The sequence below is a fragment of the Lates calcarifer genome, linkage group LG23 (genome assembly GCF_001640805.2).
Source record: "Lates calcarifer isolate ASB-BC8 linkage group LG23, TLL_Latcal_v3, whole genome shotgun sequence".
In the NCBI taxonomy this organism is placed as follows: Eukaryota; Metazoa; Chordata; class Actinopteri; family Centropomidae; genus Lates; species Lates calcarifer.
Genome location: NC_066855.1, coordinates 3295690 through 3317590, shown reverse-complemented (window position 1 = coordinate 3317590; position 21901 = coordinate 3295690). Strand labels below are relative to the sequence as shown.

The 21901-nt window shown below is 42.3% G+C and overlaps 4 protein-coding genes across 8 annotated transcripts in view; 1 reads left to right on the top strand and 3 right to left on the bottom strand.

Moving 5' to 3' along the window:
• Positions 1-191: 191 nt before the first annotated feature.
• Positions 192-5791, bottom strand: LOC108889105 (uncharacterized). The gene is made up of 8 exons (XM_018685433.2): positions 5632-5791; positions 5198-5331; positions 4391-4468; positions 3432-3482; positions 2903-2953; positions 2736-2786; positions 2491-2541; positions 192-1886 (listed from the first exon to the last, which is right to left on the bottom strand). Exons 2-8 carry the CDS (start codon positions 5241-5243, stop codon positions 1525-1527), a joined length of 690 nt encoding a protein of 229 aa, XP_018540949.1. The 5' UTR covers positions 5244-5331; positions 5632-5791; the 3' UTR covers positions 192-1524.
• Positions 5792-5966: 175 nt separating this feature from the next.
• xrcc6 (X-ray repair complementing defective repair in Chinese hamster cells 6) lies at positions 5967-10172 on the bottom strand. Of its 3 annotated transcripts, none has more exons than XM_018685426.2 (13): positions 10065-10172; positions 9565-9654; positions 9295-9407; positions 9018-9159; positions 8497-8748; positions 8235-8421; positions 7956-8142; positions 7696-7864; positions 7252-7413; positions 6971-7100; positions 6752-6852; positions 6523-6639; positions 5967-6426 (listed from the first exon to the last, which is right to left on the bottom strand). In XM_018685426.2, the coding sequence occupies exons 2-13, from the start codon at positions 9635-9637 to the stop codon at positions 6227-6229; spliced, it is 1833 nt and encodes a 610-aa protein (XP_018540942.1). In that variant the 5' UTR covers positions 9638-9654; positions 10065-10172; the 3' UTR covers positions 5967-6226. The 3 variants fall into 3 exon arrangements, with proteins under 3 accessions (XP_018540942.1, XP_018540944.1, XP_018540943.1); XM_018685428.2 differs by having other exon boundaries at positions 5967-6423; XM_018685427.2 differs by having other exon boundaries at positions 10054-10101.
• A 99-nt stretch (positions 10173-10271) lies between these two features.
• The window catches only part of desi1b (desumoylating isopeptidase 1b), a 55081-nt gene continuing 43451 nt past the window's right edge, over positions 10272-21901 (top strand). Inside the window, exons 1-6 of one of the 3 annotated variants that reach the window (XM_018685430.2) lie at positions 10273-10698; positions 10877-10898; positions 11011-11080; positions 11187-11296; positions 11888-12010; positions 12512-12603. In XM_018685430.2, coding sequence (XP_018540946.1) covers positions 10611-10698; positions 10877-10898; positions 11011-11080; positions 11187-11296; positions 11888-12010; positions 12512-12593 — 495 coding nt within the window. In that variant the 5' untranslated portion in view covers positions 10273-10610 and the 3' untranslated portion in view covers positions 12594-12603. Of the gene's footprint in view, positions 10699-10876; positions 10899-11010; positions 11081-11186; positions 11297-11887; positions 12011-12511; positions 12884-21901 lie in introns of those variants that run through there. The other 2 variants (XM_018685429.2, XM_051066502.1) reach the window with 2 other exon arrangements.
• The window catches only part of shisa8b (shisa family member 8b), a 32751-nt gene continuing 25891 nt past the window's right edge, over positions 15042-21901 (bottom strand). The window contains exon 5 of the mRNA XM_018685431.2: positions 15042-20994. Coding sequence (XP_018540947.2) covers positions 20441-20994 — 554 coding nt within the window. The 3' untranslated portion in view covers positions 15042-20440. The remainder of the gene's footprint in view (positions 20995-21901) is intronic.

Below are 21901 nucleotides of genomic sequence, written 5' to 3'. Positions count from 1 at the left end.
TGAATCATCTCTGCCCGTGGTTTGTTTTCATAGTTGCTCAAAATGTCAAATCAATGAGGACTGTAACCCTCCACTACTGCTGCCACGGAAAATTGATCTTTTGTAAAAGTGGCCTTCAAACTAAACACACTTAAAATATTCCTGATGTTGTGTTCAAGTGCAGATGGAGAAAGTCAAGCTCTGGGTCCAAGTATTTATCAGTTACATCCTGTTTTCCCTCAGTTACTCAGATTTATTCTTCTAAAGAAATTAAAACAAACAGTGGCATGAGAAATTCTTGGAGCTAATATGTCATGCACATTTTCAGTTAGTTCATCCATAACCAGTAAAACAACAGATGCTATCTCGTAGCGTGTGATGATAATGGTTTCTTCCATCTGTCTTGTGGTCAGGCTCAGACTTGTGGAGGGTGAATTTCTTCAGGTTACAGGTCAGGATTGGTGACAGAAGAGCGGACGAGTGGGTGTGATTTTTTTATTCTGTGGTTAGAGGTTTATGCATCATTATGCCCATGAGGAACCTGACCGGTCTGACGAAGGCCTGTACTGGATGTAAAGTGCTCTCACTATAACCACAGAGTCACTCTGCTTTCCTGGTGTAATCTGTGTTTCAAGTCATTAAAAGCTCTGACCACCAACAAAATGGTGCCAGTTTTACTGAACTCTAGTCCCAGTGTGACTTCAGTTTATTTTTCCTGATCATCTTTAAAGTTTGATACCTCTTATAAATATAGAAGAAGAAGAGGAGGGCTAAGCGCTGGAGCAGAGAAGGAAAACACGAGCCACGGGCCTATACAAAAGCACATACAGATATTGAAGAATTACAGCATGTCAAGATAGGAAAATTAAGTCTGTGTGACCATGATATCTAACCAAAAGCATCTGTGGCATGTTGAAAACCAAAAGGCCACCAGCGGTAGTAAATTCATTTGGACAGTGGTAAACCAGCAGAGTGACAAAAATACCCCGGGCAGAGAATCACCCTCACACTTAAAGTCAAAATTGCATGTTTAACACATGACTGAATCCTGCCTCCTTGTTTTTTCACTACCCCAGCAACTCTCTCACACAGAAACACACACCAGCAACACGAACTCTCCTTCTTCTTCTCTAATTTACATGTGTCCCAGTTTTCTAGCCAGTACAGAGGCCATGTGAGCGAGCAGCTCCTCCCTGACTCGGTCCTCGCTCCTCTGCAGCTCGTGGACAAAATGCCCCCTCAGCTCCTTCATCTCCATCACGCGCCCCAGCAGCTGCCTTCGTGTCGCGCTCTGCACCTGTGCAGGGCAGTCCGGCCTGTTGTCCACCAGCTCAGGTCTCTTGCCACATAGAGACACAGCCCTTCTCAGGTCCCCGGTGTCCACATCCAGCAGCTGATCCACAGTACGCCTCGGGCCCAGGCGGTCCGCGTGGGTGAGGACTATGATGACGTGCTCCGTCACCTCGTGTCCAAACAGCTCCAGGGTGGCTTGGATCGCCTGTGTGGCGTCCTGGTCGATCCCCATGCTGGACCCTGGAGCCTGGATCACCTAGCAGGAAGGCGTGCGGTCCAGGACTGGCGAGCTGAAGGCTCCTTAAAGCTTCCTTTGCTCTCTTGCTGTTCCCCAGCGACGGCCCCAGAAGATCTGGGGTGTCGATCACCGTGATCCTCTCTGCCGTCCACTACTGACCTTCGCTTGGTGCTTTCCATCAGAGGACCCGTGGGCGACTTTGTCTCACTGCTGCCCAGCACAGTGTCTGCCAGGGAGGTCCGTCCTCCACCAGTGGGCCCGAGGAGGATCAGCCTGAGGCCTGGCTTGGTGGGACAGCTGCCGCCGGAGAGGTCAGTCAACAGGTTCAGTATGTTGGCTGGAGTTGTCCCCGACTCTGCTCCGTCTCCAGACGACCCTGCAGAGGTGGTAGGTTTTTTAGATAAATAACAAAGCAGTGACTGTAAACTAGATCCAACTAGGCCTGACTCAACATGACTGAGCTTCAATTTCTGGCTAAAACTATCAGTATTAAACACCTATTTTCTCAACTGTGCCAATGCTGAGAAGTGGCCTAAAATTTGTTGCTGATACCTTCAGAAACTCAAGCTTAGCTAACAGGAGCTGGAGTCTAGAACTTATTTAACAGATGGTTGTTAATCCAGGGCCAGGTTATTTTAAAATACTGTTTAATAGCAAATACTTCAGGTTTTTTAATGGCTTAGTGGTTTCAGTTTGGATCAGATCCAGACAAAATTGAGATCAGTTCAGCTTGTGTTGGCCAGATTTTCTGGCCGCAGTCGAGGCCTCTTTTGTCCAAAATTACTGTATCAAGAAACACCATGCGTGACAACTGCAGCCCTGCGTCTTTGATGTCAGGATAGGTGGATTCTCTGGTTAAAATATCTTCCATTTGACAGAAAACAGAAGCAGCGCGGAGCCCAGAACAGTTCAAGACTCATTTCTCCTGCGAGTGAGAAACAGCAGAAGATGCAGCAGAGGAAAAATGAAGGTGAACCGACCTGTGATGGCTTTGACGACAGCGACCAGCCACTTGAACTTGGAGGAAAACGCTGATGGAGGAGCAGATTAGAAGTCACAAGGTTTAACTTTTAATTATAGGTCTGTAATTATTATGAACATCTGTCCTTAAATCAGCTCCAGTAGATACCAAACTCACCCACTCAAACTGTAAACCTCTCCTGACCTGTTTACCGTCAGTTTGCAGCACAGAGTGAAGAGTAAACAGCATGCAGACAGCACTCACCTACGACAAACTTCCACACTCGAGACAGCCACTTGAACAGGCTCTGGATTCCTGAGACACAAGACGTAAAATAGAAAAGTCAGCACGCAGCTTCATGGGTGACATTTGCTGTATTTGTGGTTGTTTTTATTCTCCTCGGAGGCAGATGTGAAGGATGTAGTACGTACCGCGGAGCGTTCCCACGAGGCGGCTCACCCAGCTCCAAAGAGCTGACAGACCTATCACACACAAAAACAAACATGGCGATCATACACAGAGAATACCTAAACATTATTGTAGACCAAGTTCACTCCCCCCATGGAAACAGAGGCCTCCCCCAGCAGGACAGTGATCCCACCACACCACAAAACCTGCTCAGGAACATCTGGACCTGGCCTCCAAACTCTGCTCCAGGTCACGCCTTTTGTTTGTGCCCCATCCTTTTGTGTCATGTCCTGTTTTATTGTGAAATATTCACTTACTTCCTGTCCACCTGTTCTCCTCTCCTGTTTGATTACCTGCCCCACACCTGTGTCTCATTACCCCCCCTCTTTCTCCCTTCTCTTGTCTTGTGTCTTTGTACCAGTGGTCCAGCCTTTGTTCCAGGTCCAGTTTGTTTGATTCCTGTGTTTAGACTTGCTTTTGCCAGCTGTTTGCACCTCTGCCTGAACATTTGTTCCTGTAACATCTGATTCCAGTGATCCTAACCAAACTCACCAGTTAGAGAGCAGAAGAGACGAATCGGCCATCGGATCAGAGCTGGGAGCGCTGCAGGTAAAGCAGAGAACCATCAGTATCAAAGCAGGGCTGATGATACACAATGTGGTGGTGCCAGATATCGTTTTTAATTTGTGTTTGATCCAGAATTGAATCAGCTGATTTGTGTAAATATAAAGACAAACCTGATCCTGCATTGGCTGATGGAAAAATGCCCTGACAGGATGGATTGTAATCATTCAATAAACCACCTGCTAATTATAATGTAACCACTAAAAACAACCTTTCATTTAAAAATAACATAAATTTAACATTTTGATCATTTACAGTATAGATAGGAATATTTCTCTGTGTAAAACTACTTCCCTAACGTTAAAAATCGAAGGCTGCCTTTGGGACAAGAGGACATGATTTCTGATTTCAGTACCTTTTGTGGTTCTCAGTGTGTGTTTATAAATTATTCACACTTTAATTTCACTCTGCTGGAGTGTTGCTACTGAGTATGGGTGAAGGGTTTTTCCTACAGCTGAGAAAAACAAAAACAGATTTGAAACATAGGGCTGATGTTTATCTAAAGGATGAGGCTGGTGTTAGTCTGTATTTTTACTGTTGTCAGTGTCTGTCTAGTTTTAGCAAATATTATCCAAACAGGAGGAAACAGTGCATTTGTTGGGGACTGTTTCCAGCAAACAGAGGGGGTCAATAGGACCCACATATTCTTGGATGCACCCCTGGTTGTAGGACCTTAACTTAGCGAGGACGTCTCTCCTCACCAGAAACATTTCCGACAGATAAACAAAGTTTCATCTGTTTTCCATCCTCTGTACTTTCTAGTTTCCTGCCTCACTATCTCTGTAGAGGACAGGTCAGTCAATCAGAGGAACAGCATGGCTGATATGTCAGATTATTTTTCTCTATGTGTGTGTTTTTGTGAGGTTTTCTGCCGCTGTGTGACTGACTCTGTGAGAATCTGTAGAGAAGATACCCCACCACAGTAAAAGCTCCCATCTGGACGCTGTTGCCGTTCAGCCACCAGCCTGAACAGAGAGAGAGAGAGAGAGAGGAGAGAGAGAGAGAGAGAGAGGAGAGCATGACATTAGCGTTGCAGTGTTGCTCACAACTTATCATGGGGTTTACCTTTCACCCAAATGTGAAATGCAGAATCAAAAACTCTTAATCCCAGGAAAAACCTTTTGTTGAATGCGAGGCTTTGTGTGTGTGCATGTGTGCATGTAGGCATATCCAAGTTTATATTCACAGTAAATACTTTCAGTTTAATGTTTGTTAAAGCTCAACATCACAATCTCTGTCATTCCAGGATTACTTTGATAGCAGGAAGCAGTTTTAAATGACAGGCCACAGCTGCTACACAGAATTTATTATTTTCAAATTTATTATTTAATAATAAGCATCATTAAATAGCATCACAAATGTTATGATTTTTTTTGTTAATTTTCTGAATTTGTTATTTACTTGTACTTATTTTGAAAACGAACCCGGAAGTCAAGAAGCTTTTGCTGCGTAATTGATGTTATACACGGCACAATTTAAGCATAAAACGTACTTAAATAACATTTCTTCATCATATAGACGTTACATTACATTATGAAATAAATACTGACCATTAACTGAATAATAAACAACACGTTTAGAATGAATTGTCACAGAATGAGAGTTAAAACACAAATTTCCCGGTGTGTGTTCTCTGTGAAACACTTTACTGTCTTTAAAAGTATGTTTAATGAAACTTTAAAACTCCATCTTACCTGAAACGGCATCATCAGAGTTGTTCTTCTCACATTGACACTCCATTTCTGTGCAGCTGTCGGATTTTCAGCCAGTGTCAAGGCAGCGAGAACACGCGACAGCACTTCCGCTCAGAACTTTCAATGTAAAAGCCCTAGAAGTTCAAAGTAACACCCGGTTAGACATGTTTTGCAACCTTGAAGTGATTGTACAATCGAATTCAAAAAGGACTAATCTGTTATTGCAGCAAACAGCAAGCTGCCAGATATCATTTTCACTTCAGTCGATACAGATCTATGAAAGGATCCATACTCAGTTCAATGTAGTCTATAGCAAAGACTCAAGACTGGGTAAAAAAAGAAAACATATAGATAGCTCTATTTGTGCAGTACAATGTATTTTAAAGTCTATTTTAACCTCTATCAGTGGCAAAATGTTCTTAAAGCTCCATTACCTGGTGTGTAGTCGTATAAACCTCCCCCAGGAATGCCATCTACTTTCAGTCTGTCAAAACCTGACGCGGCTCACGTGTGGTCTAAGTTGTCTGTGATCTCTTCTTCCTGCTGTTGTGCAGGTAGCGCTTGCCTGCGCAGGCCCGCCCTCAACAGGAACACTGCTTGTTTTATTGTGCTGTGTGTAAAAACAATGCACTGAGGTCCAGGTATGTTGAGCTCTTACTTTGGAAAGACGCACCTTTTTTCCTTGCTACAAGAAGAACTGGAAATGCTGCTTAGGATGTATAGAATACCAACTCGTGCAGTTATTAAAATGAAACAAGCTCCATGGATATAAAGGGTTTGTGTTTTATTAATGAAAATTCAAGATTATCTACAAGTTTATGATACTTTCATGACCATGTTTATAATACAGTGTAAACCACATCATATTTTTTTAACATTCAAACATTATTTATGAAACGTGGGACTGGAATATGAACCACAGACATCAGGCACTGAACCATGTTGCTTTTAAAAAAGGGGTAAAGCAACAGGTCTAGATCTAGCAGGTCTAAATTCTAAACCAGTTACTACAGTCAGATATCTAACACTTCATGAGCCCAGACGGGCAGTTAGAGCATCTAATAGTTCCTGCTTCTTAGTCCCAGTGGTCCGAATCCCAAACTGTTTACAGGCCTCCTTCAGTATGGGCACTGTCAGCTTTCCCAGGGTGCCGTTCTGCATGTGGGCCTTCAGCTCATCCTCTGACACCTCCATTTTGGGCTTCTTCTCAGCTCCGCCTCCGGTATCTGCTGTAAAAGAAAACATCCCGTCAAAAGAATAATCAGATTTTGAAGCAGTTTAATGCAAACTTATGTCACTACTTCAGTGACAACTTGAGCTCTGACCGGTTTTGCGTTTGGCAGCTGGTTTGGATTCAGGGTTGTAACCGTTGGGGTAGACCAGATCTTTAAACTCCTGGACTAGAGGACCCAGACGCTGGTCAATCTGCTCCACCTTTGGCACTGAGGCAGAGAGAGAAAGACATCGGTGGAGAAAGTGTAAGACAAAGAAAGCAAGCCATGGTTGTACCAGCTGCACGAGGAAGCAGGATCTCTGTTTTAGTCTGGATCTTACTGATGAGGTCCTCTGTGTCTTCTGGGGCCATCATGTCCAGAGCCAAGGCCTCCAGGTTCCTGTAATGCTGCTGAACGACTGGGTTCTCAAATGCATCACTCCTGTGTTACATTAAAAGAGAGAGAGAGGAAGTGGCACCCCAGTTTATTTTCACAAAAATCCCTTTTTACGCATCTACAAACTTAAATCTGTGTGAAGCACTGGAATGCTCGCAGCTACCTGTATTTGAAGCGGAGTTTGGAGACGATCTCCTTCATCTTGTTCACCTGCATTTGTGAAGCAACCGGGCACTGAGGAGCATCCACAGTCCGTATGTCGTCAGCATACGGCAGGAAGATGGCGTTGAAACCTGACACAGGCAAAAGATGACAAGCTGTCATGGTGCTACGGTATGTTACCTATAAAAAATACAAATACAGTGCTGGTCAACGCAGCTAAAGCAAGCTAGTCTCTTTAAGTTTGGGATTCTCAGGCTTAATCAAACTGCTGCAGTGTATTACCTGGTGGTGTAATCTGCACTTTCCCGTGATCGACCTCCTCTTTCTGAGGCACCAGGGCAACAAATCGAGGCGGGTAGTTTCGGCGGGAGATGCAACGGCACAGGGCGAACACGTTCTTCTCCCTACACTTCATCAGCAAGGCGGAGAACAGACATGTGCTGCCTGAGGAGGGAAAAAAACAGAATATATTACAGCTCGGTGAACAGGGAAGTTCGAGGTTCAGTTCCACACTGGGCCAGCCCTGTCAGACACGGGTACACTGTGTCCAGTACCATACATATATTGTAAAATGACCATTTTATCTACTCCAATAAAAAAATGTGCAAGTATGTTCCAGGTGCATCACGGGAAACCATTTGGAAATATTCATAATCAGTTCTGTTGTTCTGTTGTTTTCTTCCTGCTGAATTTGAAGTTAATCAGATACAGATAGACGCACGTTACCTTTAACCTCGTCCTCTTCAGGATAGAGGAAGACAGCGGGTCGGATGTGGTGATGCAGTTTGAGCTTCTCCATAGGTTTGAATCCCATGAGCAACAATCCAGGATCATCAAACCTCTTGATGGTGTCCACCTCGTCCCTCTCCATCACTATCTGCTTTTTACCGTACACCTACAGCAGACACACAGGAACAAAGCAGAACAATCAGTGAAATTTCTGCAGATCATTGACTACATTAGCATTATATTTAGTCTGGTTTTACCTGGGCTTTCTTTATCTCACTGGGCAGAAGCAGGCTGCCAGTCTGGGTGTGGAAGGTGCGGGTTTTGCTGCGGACTGGCTCGTTGGTTTCCCTGTAAAGTCTGATTGCTGAAGGTTTTCGGGTCATCACAGCTGTTGCATACATTCCCACAGCTACGTTTATACCCTTACCCAGACAGAGGTTTAACCTAAAGAACAGCAGAGAGGAAGTTAAGTGATTAAAAAGACTTCAATATTAACCAGAAATGTCAGGAAATGTAAATTTGTCACTTCTTTGTACCTGGACATGGTTCTCTTCTTCTGCTCCTTGGCTCGCACCCTCTTCTTCAAGTCGTCCAGTTTATCACAGGGCTCCAGCTGCAACCCCAACTCGCTCTCATCCTCTGGCGGACTTACAATGTCGCAAAAAAAGAGTGAGACATCGAAGCCGCCTGGTTTCATCATGTGCATCAAATCTATGACAACACCTAAGAGAGCGAGGACGAGGTCAAGTGAGGTCAGACGGTTTTAATCCAGTGCTACAGGTTTGCATTCAGACCCACCTGTCTCTTTGAGGTCACTGGCCTTGGTGCGAGCCTGACGGTCCTTTGTACTGTCGTCTCCGTGTGGATCGTCCCTGCAGGTGAAGATCATGAGTCTCTTGTGTGAGAGGCGAAGCTTGATGTCACTGTAAAGGTTGGCGCAGCACCACAGGGCGTCACCCAACGAAGTCTCTCCACTGCCCATGGTGTCTGCTGCTAGCTGGGCGCCTTTATCACCCTGCAGACCATCCACATCCCGCACTCGCTTCGCACCTGTGGAAAACAAGGAAACAGACAAGACCCATGTAAAGGGACAGATGAGGATATGTGCTTAGCGAGTAAAAAAATAATTTAGAAGGAAAGACAAAAACCTGGTTAGCTGATGCTACACTGATAATAAATGAAAAAATCTCTCTTTTGTTTTTGTGAATTAACATGGAATAAAAATAAGAAGTTACAGAGTTTAACATGTTTTATTCAAATACATTTAAGTCATAACACCTGGGCCCACATTTACATATTTTTAGTATAGTTTGTCTTACCAGGTTCGTCGAGGTCGTGGTACACGTACACATGCTTGAATGAGTTCCTGGGGTTTTTGCTCTGTTCTGTGCCGTAGAAAACCAGAGCCACCAGGTCCCTGTGACTGCTAATGATCTTACTGGTGTACACGCTGCGCACCACCTACATGAGCACAACACAGACATTACCATGAGATTACTAAGGAAGGAGGGCATACCTGAGAGCAAAAACAACTAATGATGTGATTATGAAATACTGATACAAAGCAAAAAAGACAAAGATAACTGGCCCTCTTACCTCCATTGTCATGTCAAAGTTGGAGGGCTGTCCGTCTTCGCCTTTGATGAACATTTCCTTGGAGGCATCAACCAAAAACACCAAACTGTCTCTCCCTGTGACTTTGTAATCTCCTGAGAAAGACAAGAGAGACTGATCTGTTTTGGTGCAACTTTGAGGGTCCAGACAGTCTAAGTCTTTGAGACAACTAATGCCCAAGCCAGAGTGATCGATGGTAGCTGATCCTGCATTATCTGCACTTCAGATGAAGTAATAAGATGTTCATCTTACCTCCAGATTGCTCTCCTTCCTCCTGCTCTTCCTCCTCATCCTCATTATGGTAGTATGCGTTCCACTCTGCCATTAGGGCTGCTTTTGGCTCTGTCAAAGGATTCAGCAGTTTAACAGGACTAGATTCACTCTACTTTTATTTATACAGGAAACTCACTTTCTTTTACACATGCACCCTGTGAACGCTGGAAAACTATAATCAAAGATAAAAATCCAATAAACATAAATTTAAAACTGACAAGACTGTGCATAAAGGATAAAAATGAGAGAAAAAAAGGCATCTGTAAAGTTTGATGAAGTGGAGTTTCAACTTTATCCAGGCAACGTAACGTTAGCTAGCTTAGCTTGTAATTAGCCACTATTCAGTTCATTGGATTTCCGGGTCGTTTAGTTAACAGCTGTATCTTTCCAGAGGTGCACACTAACTATATAGCTTAAAAAACATGAAGAAAAAACCTAAACAGAGAATCAGCCATTGCAGGAGCTCACAGTAAACTCACCGTGGTCCCCTGTTGTTACCCACACAAGCCTGGACTAGTTTCAATGACTGGCGCGTTCAGGTGGGTGAACGAGCACGCAGACAAGTCGTAAGGGACGGCTCGTCGTCAACTGGACGCTTTGGCTGTCAATCAAAGTTATTGGCCAATCCTAGTGAAGAAGGCGGGATGTGTGTGAGCAAAGACGCTCGTCACCGGGGTAAAAGTGTGCTCCACGCGACGGCGGAGTTTGACAGCGATGTTGTTGTTTATAGTCCGGCAGTGACACAGCATCTCCTGTCCGTACCCGGCAACTTCGAACAAAAGCTAGGAGATTTAATTTACTGCTTTATTAATTATATACTGCTTTACTAATTTTAATTAATTAAGTTTAAATAGCGTTTAGCTTATATTTATATCCGTATTAGTTTAACGATACACTTTTTAATAAAGTTTTGTGTGCTAGCTACCGGTAAGCTAGCTAGCCGGCTAGCTGTTTCTGGATGTGAGTCAGCTAACTTTAAACAGTTAACTGCCGTTTTCATTTGGAAGAAATCACTTCGTGTTACCATGGACCAGACTGGCTCTTTCCCGGTGAAACTGTACATCTACGACCTGTCAAGAGGCATGGCCCGCCAGCTGAGTCCTGTCATGCTGGGTGAGTATTTGACGAGCTACCTGTTTGTTGCTTTCATGAGACCCGTGGTTAGTACGTCCGGTACCGCGACAGAAACTAGGAGGGAGCGAGGATGATACTCGGGCCTGGGCTGTGACTTTATTTTCTGCTAATATTATACTTGATACATAAATAAGACTTCTGTTTTTTATCTTCTCAGGGAAACAGCTTGATGGAATATGGTGAGTGCAGCTTTTTATATGCATATTTTTCTCATTGAAAGTCCTGTGAACTGTGGTTAGCTACTTTGATAATCTTGGTTTTATAAGAAAAAGGTATATTTGGGTGTTACAGGCACACTGCTATTGTGGTCCATGGGAAAGAGTACTTCTTCGTTGGAGAAGGCATCAACTGGTGTTCCCCCGTAAGAACCAGCTCCATCTTTTTCCTCAACATTAAACATCACCCTTTCTGACATTTAGTGCTGTACATGATAAAAGTAATGTATCATGAAGCTTTGTGCGTCCTAGGGTGGCACTCCCTTGGGCGAGCCTCTCTCCATCGTGGACCTGGGCTACACTGAGGTTCCTGCAGAGCTCTTCACTGAGTATTTGACTTCACTGACAGAGTCCACATACAGGTAAGAGCTCAGGCTCACCTGAACCCGTCTAACACAAATTTAAATCCCAGTGTGGCCACTCTGGAAGACAGGTGGTGGGTAGGGTGGGAAGAAGGTAAAATGAAGCATTTTTTAAATGTGTGTCACATCCTAGTTGTGATACTGGCAATAATTTCATTCTTTGGAAACTCTTTAAATACAATCAGACCTTATCATCATAACTGAAGTCATTCAATTAGGATTTAGTGAGTGAAGAAAATTACTTTGCTGCTTCCCTAACTCTTCAAACATGCAGTACACCCTACAGTACTATACTATATTTTCACTTGGAAATATCTGACTTAAATTATTACTTATCCCTATAATTATTTTATATTAAGAAATAACATTTAAATTTAAGGCTTCAATTTACAAAAGAATTGCAGGTGATGGAAATAAGACAGCAAAAAACAAAAGAAACACAATGCATATTAAGTCAGACCTCAGTTCGTCTGGTTATCTCTCCGTCAAAGTGTCTCTATCTTGTCTTTGTCCTCACCCGCCCCTCTACACCCTCTTGGGCCTCTCTGTCTTTTCTCTAAATTTCTGTCTCTGTCTGCTCTTGGTGCACAGCCGTGACAAGTACAACTTGTTTGAGCATAACTGCAACACGTTCAGCAACGAGGTGGCTCAGTTCCTAACGGGCAAAAAGATCCCATCGTACATTACAGACCTTCCATCTGAAGTACTGTCCACGTGAGTCAACTCGCCGTAAAGCTGTTTTTACATCCCCAAAGCTCTTTGCTCTCTTCTCTCTGCCTTATGTTTGTGTTTGGAGTTAAACTGCGTGTCTGCTCTTGCTGCTGCTCGTCACATAACTAGAAATCTTGAATTCCTAGTGTATAGCTAGTGCATGGATAATCATATCACTATGATATGACGCACAACCAAAGCTGACAACTTGTTTGTAAAGTTTGAGCCTGTCACTGGACTCTGTTCAGGACGTCATAAGTGGTCCCTCCTGATGCTGTCAGTTGTTGTACTCTGCTGTCAGAAACACAGCTAATGCAACCATGTTTTGCTGGTTGGTTCTTTCTTTGTGAATAGATGAGTAACCGCTCTCCCTCCCTGTGTCTCAGTTGTGGTCTTGCTTTGCTTGATCTATTTTTTCCCCACTTCCTCTTCCTCAGCTCAAATACTGTTCATTTGTTAAGACTTTCTAGTGTAACTATACTGTCTGCTGTGTTTCCTCTTTAGGCCATTTGGCCAGGCTCTCCGTCCCTTACTGGATTCCATCGTCATAAACCCTGGAGGCAACAACATAACTGGACAGCGATAGATAGAGCTGTGTATGTTAAATAGCATATTTTCATTTAAGGGTTTTGGTGAGAGTGGGACGTTCACCACCAGCCACCAGTCAGACCTCAATAACAATTGTGCCTGTGACTGACAGGGTTGATCTGTGCTGCCGGTCACATATCTATCTAACCAGCTATCATTTGGATGCTCTTCTCTGTTCAGTTTCAAATTCTATTTCTGCACGTTCTCAACTTCTGTGAGCCACCAGGATCTGGGGATTAGAAAGAGCAGGTTTTTATTACGGGTGCGATAAATGAGATGCAGCTACAAGTTTGTGCGTGGTTTTGTAAATTAAAAGTACTTCCCCTGGTTTAACCAAATCATCATATATCCAACAGATTTAAATTTTTAAATGATGCTTTCTTGCACTAGTGTTGTTAGGGAAATTATCTGTTTTCTGACAGATATTGCGATTTGATTTGTGATATAATTTTTGAAAGTCATTCTCAGTCCAGTATTCACTATATAGATATAAAACACATGATGTACTAATCCAAAGATGAGAATGAAAATATATGAATCCAAAATATATTTATTCTAACAAAACAAACACATAATGAACCACAGAACAGTTCTCACAAAACAAACAGTAGCACTACGTTCGCTTGCCTTCTTTGTAGTAACTTTACATCGGTCGCACTGCTGCCTGATACACTGAGGGGGATTGACAGGCACACAGAGATCCGGTAGAGACGGACACAACCGATAAAACCACGGTCATGCAGCTCTCAGCAGGTAGAACTCATCTGAGCAGAGAGAATCAGAGCGACTCACTGTGTCTGCCCTCTGTTTTCATCAAGTATCTAACTCTTTGTGGTTTGCAAATCAGAGATGAGAAGACGCCAGTAACAGATTCACCTTTAGCTGCTACATGAAAATTATTATATATTATATATTATCATGGTATTTCCTTGGTATATACAGAACCTGTATATAACCAGCACTATACCAGCAAAGCCCAACTAATCCTATCATGCCTTAGCCTTATCCGCTTTTACCAAACACAAGCCTTATCTTTCAGCTGTACATCAATGACAGCTGACTCTTACAGGGAAGGAGAGTGGAGTTTAATGCCTCTGATGCCACATTTTCCCATCACGTCACCTCCTTGTAGTTGTTCATGCTGGCTACATTTTTTTAATGTGCACATCTGGGCCTCTCAGTTTTGAGCCTCTTAATTGCAGTTTATCACAATTCTCCTGATGTTTGGGCAAAGTTAGGCTCCACTCTGTGTTTTTAATCGGTGTTAATGGGTCTTTTAACGTCTCCAAGGTTTTGTAATCCTTTAATTATAACAGAATTCTTCCTTTTTAAACTCCATCTGGCTCTGCTCTGTACAGGTATTGGTATGGTTAATACTTGTTGTACTGTTTTGATTGTTTTTCTTTCTCCAGTGGACATTATTATGACAGGACTGCACTCCAAGGGCAAGGCCAGACTAAGTTAAAGTTAAAAGGAAGGAAACAGTCTCTCAGTAAAGTCGTTCTGCTCCCATTTGGCACTCTAGGAAATGCACTTTGATCAAATCTGAGGTGTTTGCTTAATTCAGGACCACAGGTTTTTTTTTTTTGGAATACGGGACCAATCATCTGTTCATCTTTCAGTTGCTTTACTTGACAGTTTGTTCAGTCTATAACATTACATGTTGAAGAGTTTTGTGTGATTATATTGAATATTTTGAAGAATTTGTATAGTTTTTTAAGCCGGGCACATTATATATAATTATATATACAGCAGGTGTTAAATCCAACAACCACTTCACTCCGTCATGATGTGGCCATAGTGTTGATGCCATCCAGATTTGTTGTGACTTTATTCTTATTTCAGGACAAAACAGTGCTGATTAATTTCCTTGAAATAATGGATTCTTATTGTTGCTGTTACATCTACTTGATCATACTTAAAGGATGTCTGCAGGTCATTAAGAAGTATTACATTTAATATTGCAAATACATGCACCAGGCCTCCGTGATCTTAATGATTTTTAAATTAAAAGGTTTAATTAGATTTCGTTTCTTTTTTTAATGCACTTAAGTGAACCTGTCATAGAGAGAAATTTATTCACAGAAACATTGGTCTTTCTGTATTTAAGAAGTAAAAGTATTAAAGGACTAAATTTACTGTGACCCAGCACTTTGTTAAATGTGTGACATTTGAAACTTGACTCAAGTTGTGGCATTAAAATAGACTCCCACTGTTTCCTGTTTAACAGCACAGTATATACAAATGTGTGCACTGATGTTTCATGTTGTCTGCTGCCTTTAAGATGAGTAAATACAGATTTCAGGAGACATATTCCAGTTGCTTTGAGTTAATGCAGTATCACAAACATCCACAGGGTGACACCACAGGCTCATTATGGCAGTGGTGGCTGGTTTGTGTCACAGTGCATCAAGGCATCACATAAATCTTGAATGTGTCTTTGTTGACGGGTGAATCAGTGGTTACTAGGACATGTTTGTGATTGTCACTGCTTCAGATCCCAGCTGGGAGAAACTATTGTCACATGTTGTTAAGACATTTACCTTCAACTATTCATGAGATTAAGACTTGTGCTTAATTAATCTCCTCTCGGTAGATAACTTAATTATAGCTAATGCTTTTGGGCTCTGATCCAATCAATAGCACACAGCCTATTTACTATTAACAGAGCTCCGTTACCTAGTTGATATCTTGGTGAAATTAACTAAGAACTGACTGCTTTCAAGTTGTTGCTAGTTTTCGGCTGCAGGGAGTTTCGTTGAGTATTTAGCTGATCCAGTTCACTACCTGCTGCTTGTTGGAGTGAAAACACGAGTCAAACCAAAGCCTCATATTTATTTTACAGTCTTTAATATTTCATCTTTTAAAAGTGGCATCAGTTACTAAACAATCCTCTGTAAAGAACATTTGTCGAGAACATTTTGGGTATAAATCAGTTGTTTTGTTGTAAGAAGAAGTACAGGTACATACAGTATATACACAGTTTTGCTACATACTGTATATCACATCAAAACACTTTCGATTTACTTGACTATCATATTAGTATTTGTACATTTATTATACTTGTGTTCTCTTGCTTGACGAGGTTCATAGTGTCAAAGTGGGATGAGTTCCCTCCTTTCACTTGGTGCAAAGAAATGATTTTAATGCGGTTAAATAGTGAGAGCGCAGTATCCTCACACAGCACTAAATATCACACTCTCCTCTCTGTATGTGCACAAACCAGTTTAAACAAACTGCAGCAAAGCTTATTCATACTCGCCACCACTGGCTTTTGCACAACGTCCCATTTGTCAGTCACTGTTGTTTATTTATCAATGGTTTAGACAACCTGTCCTCTCTATGGTTGCTTTGTCCTACACTACAGTTAATTTGTGTCACTGTGTTTTGCCACAAATGTGAAAACTCATTGCAGAAATGTGACATTTAATACAGCAGGCCTACTGTAACCTCTGCTATTGCACATCAGAAAATTGCACAACTCAGCTAATATATATGTTTCATGTTACTGAAATCACCAACATGAAATAATAGCTTCTGTTAAAATCTGACATCAACTGCAATTATAATAAATACTCTTAAAATGACTTATTTCATACAGCCCTTATTTAAAGAAAATATATAGGAAATTCCATTAAATAAGCATATTTACACAATATTCTTAAACAAAGCAGATACACATGATTTTCAGACGATGTTTTCACTACAGAAAACCTAAAAAAAATGTTCAAAAAGACTGAATCAAAATGTACACAAGATGTTAAACATTTATCTTAAATAGATGAAAAAAGAGGCTTGTTTCAGCTACAAAGAACAGAGGGATACAGTTGTTTCAGGTGCAGGAAATGCATGATTTCATATTGAGAAAAACATTGGAAGCACTTGTTCATGGCAAAGAACTAAATCTATTGCTTATAAAAACTGATTTTGTGCCTCTAAACCAGCAAATCTTAAACATTTGAAACTCACAACATCAAGCATCAAGAGGAGAAGTGATGTGTTCACTGACCGAGAGATGAAAACGACATCAGTCACAGTGTTCTTAGTGTCATTTATTAACACGCTACCCACCAGAACTGGTTGTAATACACTGTGTGGATAGTTAAAGTACGAGTATCTCATCAAACCTTAACTATCTGGTTGGGAACTGGGGCTTATGAACAAAACTCACTAGTCTGCTAGTGTCAGAGTCTTTTCTTTTTGAAAAGTTACAGATTCTGGCAGTGGGAGAGAAAGCAGACTTTATTCTATTTTCTGTTACTCTTCTTCTCTTATTGACAAAAGTCATATTTTCCAGGAATTGTGCAGTTATTTGCTGCCACCTGACGGCATAAAACAGTTCTGAATACTTGATGAGAACTAGACTCTCACTTTAAAAAAAGAAACTAAATTTGAATTCATCTCCAGACTGCAGCTGTGGTTTATTAGGTATGAAGTTAAAAATAGTTTTAAGTCTTCCTGTGTTGCAGCTGGTGTCATGAAAATAACTTCTATCCTTAATCAAGCTTTACTTCTTAGATACCAAATTTTAAATCACAATAATCTTACTTAGACGACTTAATCTGTTATGGAGACTCCCCCAAAGCCTGAAGCAACTTCAGTGGTTTCCTCAAGAGGAATCAAAGCTTCTTTTAAAACAGTATATCATTATTTTCACCTGACCCTGCTCTGCTGCATGTTTTAGCATCTTTCAGCTCATTGCAACTTCACTGTTTTGGTTCAGGCTCACAGTTCTCATCGGCAGCTCCTGTCAGGGAAAAAGCTCAACTGTCAACTACCCGACAGTTAAAGTTAGTGGCCATAGTGCGGGTATTTAGCAGCGAAAGCTTAAGAAGTTAAAAGAGATTAAACCTCAGCTGAAAGGAGAAACATTCAGGTCAAGTTACTCCAACATTACTCCAAGTGACTGATAATGTTGCTTTGTATCTGCTGCAAAAGCGTGTTGTTCACATCTTGTTTCTGCTGCACTTAAGTGGCCAACAAATCTATAAATTCAGGCCAAAAAGATGTAGATGACTTTGCCAGACTTCCTTGATAACATGTCCTGCATCTGGGAAGATTTCAGTGATACAGAGTTCTCACTAGTTGCTTGGAGGATCATGGATGCCTCCAGATTTTGTACTTTATGAATGGGCAACGTGATATTAAAGCATGTGAGGGAGGTTAACGCTGCAGCTCAGACTTGAGCTCTTGTAGGTGTATATATATTTTGTATGTTTTGTCACCTTTCATCTCAGTTGCTGCGAAACCACCTCACACTTTGACAATAAAAAGTATCGCATCATAAAATCCTCTCAGCTCTTTCAGCACAAATATTATTACACAACCTTATGGAAGTATTTCTGGACGCGTGTGCAATCATCGCTAACAGTTTGCTTCATTGTGCAGTTCCTGAGGGTGTTGCAGATTTGAACCGTCACCAACAAGTACAGTGGAAGCGTTGCATTAACTGTTGCGTGTTCATAGCGGCAGCCACAGCTCTGCACAGTGTCCTCTGCTGTCCAGCCTTCAGAGACAAAACAAGAAATGTCTAACGCTCCGGGCGTGGAAATGCCTCGGCAAATTCCCCTGCAAATGCTGCCAGGGGGTTGGAAGTTACACGCAGGCGTCCACACTCTCTGAGTTATGACCCAGACAGTTCAGCAGAGAGAGACCCAGATCCACAGTGACTCCTTCCCTTTCCTTCCCCCGAGGAAGGAAAACATGCAGCCCTGTACATTTGTTTTTTCTATTTTTCTCTTCTCTCTCCTCCCTTTCTCTTCTTTTCTAAAGAGTCCCAGCCTCTGGCTCTTAACGCTGTCCCTCTCCTCCCTCCTCTTCATCTCTCTGGTTGGGATGGAGGCTGATGGGAGCTGACATGATGGTGGCATTGTCCTCACCGTCGAGTTAATGTGACCCCGGGGATGCTTGTCCCCGTGTGCTTGGCCTGATGGCACAGAATGCAAAGCGCTTCGTCGTGGAATGAGGGTGAGAGAGGCCGAGGGGGGGGATAGAAAGGAACGAGGAGCAAACGGCTGTTCATGGAGGTAGACTGAGAGATGCAACAGAGTAGAGGTGTTTTTACAAGAAGAACAGGAGGAAACTTGTCAAAGAACTGCTCAAAAAGGCATCTATGAGGCCTGGAAATGACCTGAACTTTAGATGATTTATCATTATATTGTTACTAAATGGTACGTGATATAGATTAAATGGAGCTCGTCTAACTTAAATCTTCTAAATTAAATCTAAATTTCAATGCCTTGATGATTTTTCTGAATCGTTTTTCTGTGATTCAGTTAAGTAAAAGTTGCTGCTGCTTCACAGAGATGTAAATGTTATCAGCTTTTGAGGATGTAGAAGGTCCAGTGTGGCCAGATTTTGTTGCAATCAACAATTTTTATAAAATTCTTGTCCTGATGCTGAGATTTTGAACTTCCAAATCCGATTTAATAGTGTTTGGCAGAAAAAAAAAAGCTCACCCACTGAAACTGTGAAGCATTTCCAAATGTCTCAACCACCACTGCAAACAATTTTAGAGAAAAAAAATCCTGATGCTGAAAAATGAAATGCATTATTATTATTATTATTATTCCTGGGATTTCCATGGTGACATTACCTTTTTACACCATGTTTCTCTTCTCATTTTCTGCAGTAATTAGCTCACTAATGCCCCTGTTGTAATTTAATCAGTTTAGCTTTGACATTTTGTAAAAGAATGACTTATTTATTTTCTTATAAAGAGTTTGATCTGAAGATTTGATACACTGTCATGTCTGTACGCTACAGCTAACTGCTGGCTAACTTAGCTGTAGCATAAGACTCGTATCGAGAACAGCCAGCCTGGCTCTGTCTAAAAGTAGCTCAATCCTCCTCACAGCACCTCTAAAGCTCATTAATTATCACATTATATCTTGATTGTTAAATCTATTCTTAATTCTGAGCTAATTGGCTGCTGACTGGATGTGAGAGTGGTATCAATCTTCTTCTTTAAGTCGAAGCAAAATGTTGAACTATCCCTTTAAAAGACAGGGGGCTGTGGGTGGGTGTGGAAGAACATATGAGTTATTGATGCAAAGTGAATAGTTCCTGAGGTCTAACTCTTCAGCCTGTAGGTGAACCACACATAGAACTTAAAGGTTAAAAACCACATTTACATCAAATGTAGTGAATGACAATAGCTGCATGTTTATACAGTAAATATCTCTTTGAATTGACCGTTTCAGAAAGTGTAGCCTGGAATGTTTTTTACCGTCCAAACCTGACTGTGAGCCGGTTTGTTATTTTGCAGCTGCGTGTTCCGATGACCGACTGTACCTAAACGCAACCAGAGTTTCTCGGCTAACGAGAACTCTCTCTGTTTATTTCTGCCAAATCTGACTCGACACCAACACATAAAAACTCGTCGCGGATAAAATCAAGCTTGCTCCTGCTCCTAGAGGTGGTGCAAGTAAGATTTTTGTTGCTCTGTTCTTCTGTTCATATTCCTGTAAGGCCTGTACAACTGCGCTGAAACCACACTAGCTCCAAACACTGTGGTGGTTGAGAATCTGTGAAGGCTGTGTGACCTTTAGGAGCCTGAGAGTGGTTTTAAACAACCTTGGTAGAGTCTCTATACTTTATATGATGTACAAGACCCCTGCGAGTCCAATAATAACCTTTACTACCTGAGTCCTTTAATCTGTAAGTGGTGGTACTGCCTTAACCTCACTGTTTCCCCTGTTCATCTCTTAAATCTGAATGTGTCTCCCTGTTTAATATTCCTCATGTGTTGGGCCAACTGTCCCAAACTCTGGCATTTAGCTAACACCAAAGCCTTTTGTTAGTATGTGTGACATTGCAGCAGACATCTCTCTGAGGTGCTGGCACTCAGACGGTCACCTCGGTCGTGCTGTGGGTGGAGTAGCTCTTCTGCCTGGTGTGGTGGTAGTAGGTTGGTTGAGATGGGTGCTGCCCCTGGACGTGCTGCCCCTGCCCTGCCCCCCCTCCAGCTCCTCCATACATCCCCACGTAGGGCTGGTTGAAAAGATCCGGCATGTTCTCTATGCTCTGCTGCCTCCGGGTCGAGTAGGCGTGTCTTCGGGTGGAGCCGTGCACGGAGGAGGAAGAGGACGTCGTGTGCCCCGGGGCGGAGGTCTGCCTGTGAACGTGGCGGCCGCTCGGCTCCCAGGCTTTGAAGGCCGAGCTGGAGAGGAGTGGGTGCGTGGTGGTCTTGGGGAGGCGTGCGTGCTCCAGATGGCTGGAGGGGATGGAGATGGACAGCGGGGCGTGGAGGTCGTGGTGCGCTGGCAGGGGCTGGTGGATGTAGGACTTCTCTTTGGGCTGCACTGGTACAGGCTGGAAGGCAGGAGGTGCCACAGGCTGGTATTGAGAGAAGTCCATGAGAGGGAAGCTCTTGTAGTAGCTACGAGACGCACTGTCCGCTGTAATGAAGAAAGGAGTGGAGCCAGTTAAGTAACATCCAGTGCAAAGCATTCGTCAGGGAAGTTATAGGATCATTTTGATTTTCATAACTTGGTTGTTTTCTTAGAGTCGGACATGTTTTAATATGGTAACACTGCTAAAAAGAAGTCACAGTGTACAGACACATGTTCCCGGCACCATGAGGACCTCACTTTTAGTTATACCTCCAAATTAAGTGGTTTATTTTTTCTTGTTCACTGTAACAATGTTAGCAATACTTCAGTGATTACAGTGTTATCATAACTACCTCCAAGACTGTGAAAATAAGGCCTAAATTTGCAATAAACTGGAGCTGTCCTTTAATCTACTGTGTGCTCTGTTTGCACCCTTCAACAATTAGGTCAGTAAAGCAAACACATGCTACATTTGGCCTCTTTAAACTTGTTTATACTTCAGAGTCATTTTCAATTTGTCACAGTCTGATGCAGTTCTGAGTCACATGCAGAAGCAGCCTAAAATGAACTGTCAATGTGCAAACACAGAGTCTGTCGTTGTAGCAACAGTGACGCCTGAATCACACTTAATCCATGATGCATTTATGTTAGGACCTCCCGGCGCCAACCTGTCAGCAATGTCAGCTTCATTTGCTCCTCAAAGTATTTAAAAAAACTTTTAAAGGGAGGCCGTGAAACTTTCAAAAGAGAGAAATTACACATTCCTCTTCTTACAAAGTTGAAATCATCTGAACTCAGGGCAGGGGTTTTGCCATCTCAACCTAACTTGATCTGGTATGACCATTAGCTTACTAGTGGCTAATGTTAGCCACTGTTACTGTAGATATTGTTGTGTAACAGATATTAATTAGTTACTTCCAGTGACTTAATGAAGTTTTACCACTCATACTATGGTTACACTTTTGCTGCTACT

Bases quoted from the DNA above. Each gene is read 5' to 3' on its own strand.
- xrcc6 (XM_018685426.2), bottom strand. From the start codon at position 9,637: ATGGCAGAGTGGAACGCATACTACCATAATGAGGATGAGGAGGAAGAG. The intron at 8,422-8,496 runs GTGGGTCTGAAT...TCGCTCTCTTAG, and splicing joins CAGTGACCTCAAAGAGACAG to GTGTTGTCATAGATTTGATG. The intron at 6,427-6,522 runs GTCAGAGCTCAA...TTTCTTTTACAG, and splicing joins AGCTGCCAAACGCAAAACCG to CAGATACCGGAGGCGGAGCT.
- LOC108889105 (XM_018685433.2), bottom strand. From the start codon at position 5,243: ATGGAGTGTCAATGTGAGAAGAACAACTCTGATGATGCCGTTTCAG. The intron at 4,469-5,197 runs GTAAGATGGAGT...CTCTCTGTTCAG, and splicing joins CTCTGATGATGCCGTTTCAG to GCTGGTGGCTGAACGGCAAC. The intron at 2,542-2,735 runs GTGAGTGCTGTC...CTCCTCCATCAG, and splicing joins AGTGTGGAAGTTTGTCGTAG to CGTTTTCCTCCAAGTTCAAG.